The 13,064-nt window shown below is 39.9% G+C and overlaps 1 protein-coding gene across 1 annotated transcript in view; it reads left to right on the top strand.

Annotated features, from left to right (window-relative positions):
• Window positions 1–13,064, top strand: part of NME7 (NME/NM23 family member 7) — a gene marked incomplete at its 5' end in the record, with an annotated part of 68,939 nt that overhangs the window by 30,994 nt on the left and 24,881 nt on the right. The window contains one exon of the mRNA XM_009082362.1: window positions 2,014–2,115. Coding sequence (XP_009080610.1) covers window positions 2,014–2,115 — 102 coding nt within the window. The remainder of the gene's footprint in view (window positions 1–2,013; window positions 2,116–13,064) is intronic.

Genomic DNA, 13,064 nt, shown 5'->3' with positions numbered 1-13,064 from the left:
CTATGTACATTCTATTCTGAACTTGATGAGGTGGTGTAAGGTAGACCAAGCTTGTCTGACACAGTACCACCTGCCTCTGTGCTGTAGTTGATGGCAGCTGGTCTTCAGCTTTGTACTGTTATGAAGGTATCAAGAGCAACTTTGGTCACAGCGTTCGCTGTTGCTGGTGGGATGTCAGTGCTGGTACAGAAACAGTAGAAAAGGGAGGAACAAGAATAACAACTGTTTGCAAAGAGGAATTTGGTTGATTCAACTAGCATTAAAAGCCTGGGTTTTTTCTATTTTCCTGTTAACAGTTATTTAGATGATAGAATTCAATGAAATTGTGTGGAGTAGGGACTATTTGGTAATTTGCTGTTTCTTTAGCAGAATGAAATCTGTTGTTCTTTGACCTATTCTTAACAGATGATCTGTTGGTGATAACAGGTTTTGGAATTAAAATATGTAATCATGTTGTAGAGCATGAAACTAGTCTGCACTCTCTTCATATCCTCACAGGAGTACTTCTACCTAGATTTCCTAGGATCAGGTTGATGACAAAAAAAAAGTTGCTGGGGGAAGTGGTGGCTGCCCCAACCCTGGCAGTGTTCAAAGCCAGGCTAAATGAGGCCTTGAGCAACCTGGTCTAGTGGGGAGAGGGCAGGGGCGGATGGAACTAGATGATCTGTAAGGTCCATTCCAACCCCTAAAATTCTGTGATTCTATGATTCTATGATAGAGGCACTTGACTAAGATTCAGAGTGGGGAGTTAAGGTACATGTTCTCAGCATGGAATCCATTGTGAGAATAGAAACTCTTTTGAACAGTGCTGCCTGACTCAGAGCCTTTATGTATTTAGTTTCCATCAGAATTCATAATAGGCAGAGAAGGGCTTAGTCCTTCTTTTCCTACTGCTCTTTTATCCACTCTGTCTGCTGTTATTCTTTGCCATGGCTCATTCTTGACCTGCCCATGGCTGGTGGGCATGATTGCAATACCTTGCTTGTCCTTACCTGTCCTCCCTTATTTTCTGTGCATGTTTTCTCCTTTCCTTTTTCCTCATTGTTTTTGATTCCTTTAATTGTCCTGATTAGTTTAAAACTTGTCTGTCCAGACTTCTAGACAAGGATGCAATTATAAGAGCATGATTTAAAAAAGGAAGTCAGACTAGAGCATCAAAATAGATTCTTTCTTCTTGTGAAACCTATACCTCTAATTAACTAACTCCAAATTGGCACTAATGCCCAGAGTTAATTTAAGCTTATGAAAACTAAGACCCATCTTCATCACCCACACAGAACTCACGATGTCTCTTTACTCTCCAGGAGGCTGCAGGGAAACAGATGATTTCAGTGTAAATGAGATTCTGGTAATAGTACACCACAAGAATGTTGCCAGATCAAGGACCTTTTTGGTAACAGATTGTCCCACAGGCACACATTCTGTTGGCTTGTGTGTTTCAGCTTCTGTAATAATACGTGAGGAAAAGACAGTGAGAACCAAAAGCTCAAGACACATTTTAATGACTTAAAGCCATCAAATGGGTGTATATTTGGAAACAAATATAGGCTGAGTACCATCCGTCCTGTAGGGAACACTGCAAAGTACATTGCTGCCTCTGGAACTGGCTGAACAGAGTGTGATTTTTTAGGCTTACACCCAGCAGAGTGTGTTCCATTGATTCAGTCTAGTTTGACAAGTCATGGGATACTGCCATGAAATCCAGGTCCAGATCAATAAGGATGTACCCATGAAAGAATTTAAAGTATTGTGCATGCTGTTATATGCTATTCAGTGTCCTGTTGAAGCTGAATATCCAATTTATCTCAATTTCTACCTTCTAAACCAAGTAGAAAAATGGAAAACACATCTTTTGCTGTGAATACTTTGTTTCATGTCCTTGCTTTCCTAAATGCACAGATATTTCTTAATTGTTCCTGTCCTGTAAGTTTGGACCTTGTTTTGGGGAGGAATACAACCCTTGCTAATGCCCAAATAAGCTCAGCTTTGTTTCTGTCTTTTTTCCTCTTCCAGGAGATGGTTACAGAGTTGTGTTCAGGCCCTTGCATTGCAATGGAGATTTTACAGCCCGAGCCTCCAAAAGTGTTCAGAGACTTCTGTGGTCCTTCTGACCCTGTAAGTACTTGCTTGAGTGCTAAAGAAAGCTTAAAAAGTTGATGTGCTATGTGAATGAAAATTTCAAAGTGTGATATGGCTGCACATACCTGCTCCATTCGTTAGAAACAAAAGTTGATGTGCTATGTGAATGAAAATATCAAAGTGTGATATGGCTGCCACATACCTGCTCTATTCATTAGAAACGTGAGCATTTCCTTATTATGGAGGTCAAACTCTAGCCTTAGTGGACCTATTTACAAATCCTTTAGCAACTCTTCTAATTTTACCTAAACCAGATGATAAAATACTGTGATGATATTCATGTGAAAGCAAAGCTATCTAGGCAAAAAACTCTGTTAAAGATTCACAGATACTCTAACACAAGGCTTCAGAACCCTGGAATGGACAGTTATTGCTAGTGGATGCCAGTGCAAACAAGTGTTAGTCCACTGCAGCCTGTGGCATTTCCCTAGACTGAGTCTGTGAAAAGAGAATTGGTTCCTTTGATTTTCAGTAGGAAGCAAACAAAAAAGGGTATTAAAGTTCTCATACTTGTTTGTTTTAGCTTTTATTTTTCATTTCTTGAGGTGGGTAACTGGATATCTGAGATACTGTGTGCAATTTGGAGACAAGCATAAGTGCTGTCCGAAAAAATTTGCAGATTTTTGTTAAGCAGTGAAGGCTACACCAGAACAATGAGGTGAAATATCAAGATGGAGGTGATCAATCAGGTCAGGGTTTGTATGTTTTTCTGGTTATGATTTGATGTTTTGGTTGCAGACTGAGGGGATTTTCCATTTTTTATGGAAAAAAATCATACAGATGAATGCTTGAAGGAGAGAACAAGTTAATCAGGGTGTACATTTTTTCAGATCCAGAGTTTCTGTTACAGAAAGCACAAGTTAAAAGCATTATGCAAACCTTGTTTTTCCCCTTCTGTTAAATGTTTCTCTGCTGGGTTAGCATCTTGTAAGCAGAGCATAAGCTGTTTATCTGACTTGGTTTTAACTGCAGGATGATATATCAGTCGTAATGTATACAATATTTGTTTTCTGACTTGGTTTTAACTGCAGGATGATACATCAGTTGTAATGTATACAATATTTGTTTCAATTTCCATGTTAAAGGTTTCTGGTCTTTAAAACTCTCAAAGATGCAGTCATTCTGTTTGGGCCTATTGTGTCATTTTCATGTGTCTACTTGTATATTAAAATCAATATATGCTTGAAAACATCACAGTTGCTTTTGGTTATGACAGCCAAGTGTACCTATACAAGGGGAATTTCACTACTTCTCCTTACTACATCACATGTAAAGCCATCATAGCCATACAACATGTGTGACCCAAGAAACCGTGGATGAGCTGAGGAACTGAGGGATGTATAAAATGATGGGTAGCAGAAGAAAACAGCAAAGGAGGGAATTAAATTCCTGTCTCCCACATCTCTTGCTAGTGATCTAGAGATGCTGTTTGTGTTTCCCTTTTAATGGTTAACTGTGAGCCTTGTGAAGTGAAAATGACTACCCTCCTGCTTCTACTGGAAGCAGATGGCTCTAAGTTTTGGACACTTGACTTCATAGCAGTTACACTAATGGTATGTCTGAAAAACGGGCTGCTGTTTTCTTTAAGAATTGCAAATTAATTGATTCTTCAAGCACATAAAGTATATGTACAGTAACTACAGCTGTCCTCAAGACTGATAGTTGCCAGAAATTTATCTGTCTCTTCAGATACTGTCTGTAGCTTGTCTTTGAGGAAGAAGGGGCTAAGATACCTCAGTGGCTTTTGTCATTCCCAGCTGAAGCTGTTAGAGAAGCTCACAACTGCACTTTGTGGTTACAATATTTGCATCAAATAGGAGTAGCAGAAATCATAACAGCAGTCCACAAAGATAATGTGGCCTTGATATTCTAGTGGTTTAATCTAAGTGTCATGCAAATAGTGCATTATCATTGAGAGATCTGGATCTCTCTATAATTTGTTTGTTTGTTTGCATATGCTAGATCCTGATGTTTGTGCAGTCTGTTTATGAACATAGGGCAAGACCAAGTTCACTAAAAATGTACCTGTTTGGGTCACTTTGGCTCCTGTTAAAGAGTACCCTAGTTGGCAAGTAGTGCCATTGAAATTCAAAGTGAGTAAAGGTGTCGGAATTTGACTTATATAATGAATCCCTCCCAATCACGTGTGCTGTTAATTGTACCTTAGATACATAGCAAATGTAATAATTACTTTGTGGCAAGTCAGATATCTCAACTGGCTATGAATGTTAACAGTCCTTTCAGTTCACTCTTGGTTTTGCAAGATGTTTAGGGCTGAAGAAAGAATTAGAATTCTTTTATTTTGAGGATTATGCTTTATTAAGATGGCAATTTATACGAAGTGTGTGATGCTAAAAATGGCATGGAACTTTGTGTAATCTTCTATAACAGTTTTTTTTTAAATTTTTTAAGCTAAAAATGGAACTTTGTGTAATCTTCTATAACAGGGTTTTTTTAAATTTTTTTATTTTGTTAGCACTGCAGGTCAGTACAGCTCTCTGCCAAAAGTATCCTTCATTATAAACCAGCTTATAAATACTTTATTAAAACTCCCTTTGTGGTAGTAGGGAAGACAACTAACCAAAGTCCTGTTTGGAGCCTCTCTGTAGTAGTGTACGAAGGAACTTTGTGTAATCTTCTATAACAGGGTTTTTTTAAATTTTTTTATTTTGTTAGCACTGCAGGTCAGTACAGCTCTCTGCCAAAAGTATCCTTCATTATAAACCAGCTTATAAATACTTTATTAAAACTCCCTTTGTGGTAGTAGGGAAGACAACTAACCAAAGTCCTGTTTGGAGCCTCTCTGTAGTAGTGTACGAACAGCCTATCAAATCTGGAAAGCAGGCAGTAGGGTAAAGATACTTCCCTGTAGGGAGCTGTGCTGGACATGCCCACTCAAAATTGCTGTGACCTGATTGAAGGCCACAGTGTCTCACATTGCAGGCTTGTGGAACATTTGTCTGCAGTAGATAGTACTAGGAGAAATGCTTTTCTGCACATCTTGCTGCTGCTTGCATTCTTCCTGTACACTGGCACTTTTCTGCTGAGTGGTTGGCTGGCTCACCACGCTCTTGGTGAACTGTCAGCAGCTTTGATTATACGTGGCTTAAGCTCCTGGAATGCAGCTGATTCTTTTGTGTCGTTGGTGGTCTCATCTGAAACCTTTCTGTAGTCTTTCAGATTACTTGTGGTGCTTGTTCTTATCATCCAATTGCAGCCTATAGCTTAGCTGTTTGTCATAGCCAGGTCCCAACCTGCTTGTGTGACTTGCTCTTGGCAACTCTTTGTGTGTTCTTCTGTCTATCCTGCACTGCCTCTGTGGCTAATATGTAGAGCTTAGAAATGGAAGCTCTCTCCATATCTGCTATAATAAACAGGTATTTACTCTTTACTTATCGATGTGCACCCCTGTAAAGGGCCAGCAGTCACGCTGCTGCCCGCTTGAAAATGTTTCTTTCCAATGTTAATAAGGGCTGTTTAAAAAAGATCTTGGAATTTCACACAAGACAGGAGCTTTTCAAGGAGGGGAAGCACCCACAGGCTCTGCTATGCATCCAAAACTGTGAGGTTTGATATTGACATCCTGTGAGCAGCTGAGGACTTTGGCTTAGATGTGTAAATTTTAAATAGGGATGGGGTCTCTGAAATGACTTTGAATTCCACTGTTTTTCATGGTGTGTCTGAATCATGTAAGTCCTTTTAAAAAATGCACTATCAAATCTTGTTATCATAGAATCATAGAATCAACCAGGTTAGAAGAAACCTCAAGGATCATCGAGTCCAACCCTACCGTGGTTACTAGACCATGGCACTAAGTGCCACATCCAGTCCTGTCTTGAAAACCTCCAGGGATGGTGAATCCACCACCTCCCTGGGCAGCACATTCCAATGCCTGATCACTCTCTCTGTAAAAAATCTCTTCCTAATATCCAACCTAAACTTCCCCTGGCAGAGCTTGAGTCTGTGCCCTCTTGTCCTGCTGCTGGTTGCCTGGGAGAAGAGACCAACCCCCACCTGACTACAACCTCCTGTCAGGGAGTTGCAGAGGGTGATAAGGTCTTCCCTGAGCCTCCTCTTCTCCAGGCTAGACAACCCCAGCTCCCTCCGCCTCTCCTTATGGCACTTGTGCTCGAGGCCCTTCACCAGCCTCGTTGCTCTTCTCTGGACCTGCTCCAACACTTCAATATCCTTCCTGAACTGAGAGGCCAGGTTGTCAAATTATGTAGGTTGTCAAATTACAGGGTTTGTGCTGGGTGCGCTTTCACTCTACCGGTACAGTTCTGTTATGAAGAGAAAAAAAAATTACATCTGTGGCAAAGAGGTAACTGCTCTAGAAATCTAGGAAGAGGACTTAAAAATTTCATTAAATTGGATTACTAAAGACCACAAATCTTTTGAACTTTCAATACACACCATCATTTAGAAATGAGTTACTAACTGCAACCAAAGTTCAACAGAAATGAAGCTGTGCTTCTTTGTTGTAAATAGATGCAGGTGCTTGGAGGGGTAGAGGTAAATGCAGCACAGTGTGCATTATCAAGAAAGCTCTTTGTTTAAGTGCAGTAAGAAAAAAAAAAGCAATCTATTCTGCATTGATTTGACTTTCTTTAACATGGACCAGGATGCAAAGTCTGTAATGCAAAACCTCGGAATAGGGGGATGGTGGCCATGGAATCCTGTCACTGCTTGAGCTTGTTGGCATCGATATTTCATTTCATTGATGTTTGTGTCTTTTTGGCCTCTGGAGTACTTGGAGGCTTTTATTTTATTACTTAGGTCTGAAGCTGCAGCTTTGGTTTTCACATCTTCTTCGTGCAGTTTCTATGTTGAAATAGCTAAATGTGACTCAAGTACCTTCTGTTGTGAGATATTATTAAAGTGATGGACATGCTGCAATATTTCTGCATCCAGTGGGCTGAAAAGGGATTTTCATATTCTTGTTTTAGATCCTAACCTGCATTCTTTTTACATTGGGGATTTGCACTTTTAAGGGTAACAGTGTATTAACAGTCTCTTGTACTTTTGCATCAAACAGCTAAAAGGGAGATTAGATGGTTTAAAACAAAGCAGTGAACTGAAAGAGCTGGAGTCTGTTTTAGCTCCATTTCTGACCTCACTGTGTGACCTTGGATAAAAAGTTCAATATGTTTCTGCCTCAGTCAATCACATCAGTTAAACAGGGAAAACAGTATGAGCCAAAGAGCACTGTTGCTCTAAGATTTTTGTTTGTATTAACTCCTGTGAATCTCTAGCACTGAAAAATATCTATATATGAGGCTAAAAATGTTCATGTTCATTCCTAGAACTACATTAGCAGCACAACATTTTCGTATTTCATCACATAAAGAATAGTTCAGTGGCAGATATAAAGAAATATAAACACTATTTTTGAGCTTCCAGACAGTAATATTCTGGTAATACCTTTATAACTGTTTCAGTGTGGATTCTCCTTGTAGCCTAGTGAGCCTCAGTAAGACTGTTGACAATGAAGTACATAATGTGTTTTAAGAGAACTAAGATTTTTTCTATTTAATTCTTTAATGAAGAAGATTTTAATATAATTGATTATCTGCTCAGATAGTCTGAGTCATGTAATAATAATAAAAACTTTCATTCAGATCCAGACCATTATCAGCTAGAGTAGCAAACAGACCAATCAATACCAGTTACGATATCCTGCTGTCTAAGCCAGCAATGGGAAAGACATGATTGAATTGCTTAGATGTTATTTAGGGTCAATCATCTGACGATTTTAATATAATTGATTATCTGCTCAGATAGTCTGAGTCATGTAATAATAATAAAAACTTTCATTCAGATCCAGACCATTATCAGCTAGAGTAGCAAACAGACCAATCAATACCAGTTACGATATCCTGCTGTCTAAGCCAGCAATGGGAAAGACATGATTGAATTGCTTAGATGTTATTTAGGGTCAATCATCTGACTGTCCTTTCGTAATTTCCACTCCACATCAGCCTCTGCAGAGTGTTCTGAGCAGTGCTAAGGCCTCTTAGTCAGGAGGCATGGTAATTTTTGATTGAGGAAGTGCCTGTGAAGGTAGGTTCTTCCCTCTGGTGCATCCCCCATTTTCTGAGTTGATACTGCTGATTCATAAAGCCCAAAGTCTCTGTGGGTTCTGGACTTGTCCTGACTTCTTCCATGTCACCCCCCTGTACACAGGCAGGGGATCCAGAAGAAAGGAAGTGTTAAGATAGGTGTCCTCTAGTGACCCACAGCTCTAATGCAACTGTGTTGTCACCACTGCTTTAGAGTGTCAGTATGTTAGTGTATGATTTGTAATTTACCTCCCAAAGTGTTAGAGCTTCTTGCCAGACACAAGCCTGGGTCTGTGTGGATGTCAAGCACCATACCTGTGGCAGTGAGTTGCTTACCCTAGTTTAAAATGGATGAAGTCTGCACTCGCTGTACCAGAAACAAGACTGATACATAAATGTCATATTTGTTCTTCCTCTCAAAGCTGTGTGTAGCCCTGGGAACAGCTGAGAGTCAAGAACCCAAGGATTAATTTTTGCAGGCATGAATTCAGCCTTCATAGTAAGTTCTCCTGATGTGTTTCTTTTGCTTCTGAATAGGTACTGCAGGGATCTGCCAGCCCTTGACACCCTACCCCTGTTGCCCTGTTTGCTTTATGACATGTATGTACTTTGTACTGGCCTGTATACATGATCTGGCTACAATTTTGAGGTGACCTGCTTAGAGCTCTGTTTCTTGCAGACTTTTTTCCAAACCACCGTTTGCAGGTTAAGGGCAGTCCTTTGATAGGAAGAGGTACTTCAGCCTCGTGGAAATATGTCTTTGTGCAGAGATTAGAACAAAAATCAGAGCAGTAGCAGTGGAGGAGCCTTTTGCTTGCAATTGGCTTGCTTTAAATGTGGCTTGTTATTGCTGGAAGGTTGCTGTCACATGATGGGTGTTCAGTGTCACGTGGAGCTGGAGCTTGTAGGCTCACTGACTCTTGATGGATAGGTGCATACATGGTGATAATTGCTGATATTAGTGGTGACTGACTGTCTCCATCAGCAGACTGTATACTGACAGAGCCCTCAAGACTAAACTCTGCTGTAAATCCAATGTGATTGAGGCATGTTGACACTGTTAATGCTTGAAAAAAACAACCACTTTTATCTGCCACTCCTTGTCTGTGGCTCCAGAGCGACTGAACTTGAACGTGTCATCAATGCAACTTTGGCTGCCTAAATAAATCTTGGATGCAAGGTCACTGGACTTGGATTCAGTGGTCCCAAATTACAGTCATTTGGTAGAGTAGATAGTAAAAGATACTGCATGTGCCACAGGGCATTAGCAGCACTGATTACTGATTTGCCTTGCTGTACTACCATAAAGACTTCTAGCTCCTCTCTAGAATGGGTAGCATCATGCCAGGATATCCTGGAACTAGGCTTTTAGGCCTCTTCCTTCAAAGCGTCACAGGGCTATCCATTTTTCTAAGATAGGCTTTTAGGCCTCTTCCTTCAAAGCATCACGGGGCTATCCATTTTTCTAAGGGTTTAAGCCACACTTAGAATATTTAATTTTTAAGAAAACTCCCTTTTTTTTTTGGTCAGGGCCTTTGTACCATTCAGCTCTGTAGACACATGTAGACATTTAACCTAATCTGAAATCACGAAGACCAATTGTATCTGTAGGTAGGTGGGAAAGAAGACTGAAAGACTGGCTTATAGATCATAAAGGCTCCCTTTGCACTCAGACTGAGTGCATCCCAAAGTAGTAGGTGGGTGCTATTAAAGAAGTGGTATTTTAAGCAGCTGTGATGAACACAAGATTCTTATAAATGCTGTGAGTTACATAAATTTGTCTCTTCAGCCTTGAGGAGGTGGGACTTGTCTGATTGTGCAGGGTTGTGGTTATAACTGTCCATCCATGGGTCTTGTTTTGCAAAACAGCTGCTTCCACACCCTATTTGTACTGCACCTTCCTGGTTATGTTCTCTCCAACCTCCGCCATCCTCCAGAGAGTGCTGTTACAGACTTAGTGTCTCATATAGATGGATCGTATTTTATTTAAAAAGTGACCACACAAGGTTTTAGAAGTGCTTCCCTAGTTTCTTTTTGGTATTTGCTTGGCTTGCTTTTTAAATAGTACTAGTTAATACATTTCAAAATACCATATCATTGTTGTATCTCTGCTTACATATCTTAGATGGATTAAGGAGAAATTTCCCACTGCTGTAGAAAAAGAGTTAGGCTTCTAACATATCAGCTGATGGTGTGATACCAGCCTGGTATAGACCAATACACAATGTAATTTTACACTGCTAGGCTGATCAAAGGTGATCCGCAGGTTCTCTCTAGGGCTTCTTTCTCACAGCTATACTGGATGAAAATGTGATTTACTTTGCCTGTGGGAGGGTTTTGATACTTTGTAAAAATAAGAGTATACCCTGCCTTGTGAAAATAGCCTTTGTCAGCAATACAAAGAGCTCGTCATCAGAATTCCTAGGTTGTAGTCACCTCCTACAGTCAGAGGATGTCTACCGTCCTTGGTGATTCCCTTTCTTTTAATTTTTTTAGTGGTTTTTTCTCCCTCCTTCTTCCTTTGGACTGTTCTATTTAAGGTTCAGCTGCAGCTGCTGAGGTTTCTGAGAATAGATTAACTTATATATTCGATCCATAAAGGCACAAGGTAAGAACCTTTTTGAGAACATGCTGGTTCTGGGTTAATTTCAGTTTACCTGTTTGTTTTCTTTGCTTCCCTTGTGTTCTGTTTGGTTACAGCAGACAGAAAATCACTCTTTTATGTTGGACTGCAATGTTTTTGAATATATAAAATCCCAGAAAAGAAGCATTCAGGGGAAAAAAACAACTTTATAGCCTCAGTCCTTCCTTGGGAAGAGGAAACAGTGTTTCCTGAAGATATGGGAAGTTCTGAGATCACTCTGTCTGGGAAAGAAAATTTTACTGTTACTGCACTAAATAACTATTTTCTCCTTTAGTTTCTTAGCATTCTGGTCACAGTGACCTTGTGTGTTTGTAGAATCTTTGATTTGAATAGATTAAGAGTGTTTGCTTACATGCCTGACCCAGGTTTTTATTGACTGTAGATAGCCTTGTCCTTCACTTGAATTCGTCCCAACTTCTGTCTGGAACATATTGGTTATGTAGTACTGTTACGTGTACTTCAAGTTATAAAGTAATATGAATGATATTTCAGTATAAAAACTATTAAGAAAATGATAAAGGCAGAACTTAAAGGTAGAACAGGCTGCAAGGGTTTTTTCTAGAACCCTGTAGATGGCAGTTAGCAAGAATCAGCACACAAAGCTGCTTGATGAAAATGTGCAGTAAAGAAAGTTATAAACGTGTAGAAAAAGGGCAGTAGAACACTTCTCCATATAACCATGATGATGATGTGATCTTGAGTATCCTGAAGTTGACTGTAGCTGTCCCAAAAGGTTTCATGTTTTTCAGTCGATTCTTGGAAGTACATTACTTTTTTTCTCTTTTTCTTATCCCAGAAGACTGCTTATTCATGCTCTGCTTGGTTAGTAAATTGGTAGTAGAACTTATAATAGCCAAACAGAAAAGAAGCTGCAGATCACAGTATGTCTTACGTACTCTTGATGATAAATTGGTATAAAAGAGAGATTGATCTGGGGGGAATTGATCATTGCTGTAAGGAGATCTATCAGTTTCTCCAGTAGGTTTGCCCTAAGAGGGATCAGTTGGCTTTCTAGGTGGCATAGGTGGTATCCTTGTACTGTACATTGCAATAGGATGTGTATGGACTGAAATTCCCTAGGTGCTTTGTATGACACTGTAGTAATACAAGAAATACATGCTGTGGCCAGAGCATATCTGCAGTTATTTTCTGCTTGAACTACATTAGTAAAGGCTTCAGAGTGGGTGAAAACAAATACTGTGGCCTAGGCCTTCCCTTCTATGACAAAAAGAAGTAGTCTGGTTTTGCATTTATGATGATGATGGGTATTATTGTTGTTGTTGTTGTTGTTATTATTCCTCCTTTCTGCAATTGCTGACAGGCATGAGAACAACTGCAGTAATAGTTTTCATCCTGTATCAGTGGTCTCATTGCCTCTGGATAATGTTAACTAAACAAAGGCATTTTAAAAGCTGGATATAAAATGATTAATTCAAATGCTGAGGACCTGCTGAATAATTTGGGGTGCTGCTTGTTTGTCTGTCTGATTCAGGCTGACATTCTCTATTCTACTGCAGGGGCACCTGAGCTGAATTTTTATCAGCTTCTTTCACTTACAGTATGATAGACTGCACCTGATGTGCACAGGGGACTTCCCTATGATACTCCTACTAACAAGTTTTCCCTTTCTCTACATCAGTTGACTTCTCACATCAAGGGAGTAAAATATGGTCAGGGTGGAAGATGGATGACCAGCAGTTCTTTATGTTCCAATGGCAGCTCTCAAGTTCCCATAGTTGACCTGACATGGCCTGGATTGTGCAGACTGTGGCTTATCATCAGAGTGCTACACAAGAATTAAAACAGCATTAAATAAGGGAGAGAGAATAGCTGAGGAACTGGTCTGGGATTCAGAAGGTCTGAGCTGAAAGTTAGACATTGAACTTGTGATCCCTGTGAAATGTGTTCCTCTGGGAAATTACTGTCTCACTGTCTCACTGTCTTAGTTTCCCACTCCAAAAAAATGGGGTTCATTCTACTATTTTCTGTTCTTTATGTCTCTTCATATATGTTTTCCATGCCAGGAACAATCTGTTAGTACGTATAGGCACACTGGCTAATACAGCTAGTCCTGAACAGAGCAGAGGTTTTAAAAAAGTAGTTGTAATACAAATAACGAGTTATTCCTTCCATCAGAACAACACTGCTCACAACTGTGTGGGAAAAGACAGCAGTGCTGCTGCCTCCAAGATTACACTGGAGAGGCTTGAGGGCACAGAATG

Source organism: Acanthisitta chloris, unplaced genomic scaffold (genome assembly GCF_000695815.1).
Source record: "Acanthisitta chloris isolate BGI_N310 unplaced genomic scaffold, ASM69581v1 scaffold3419, whole genome shotgun sequence".
Lineage (NCBI taxonomy): Eukaryota > Metazoa > Chordata > Aves > Passeriformes > Acanthisittidae > Acanthisitta > Acanthisitta chloris.
This window is presented reverse-complemented; position numbering and strand designations above follow the sequence as displayed.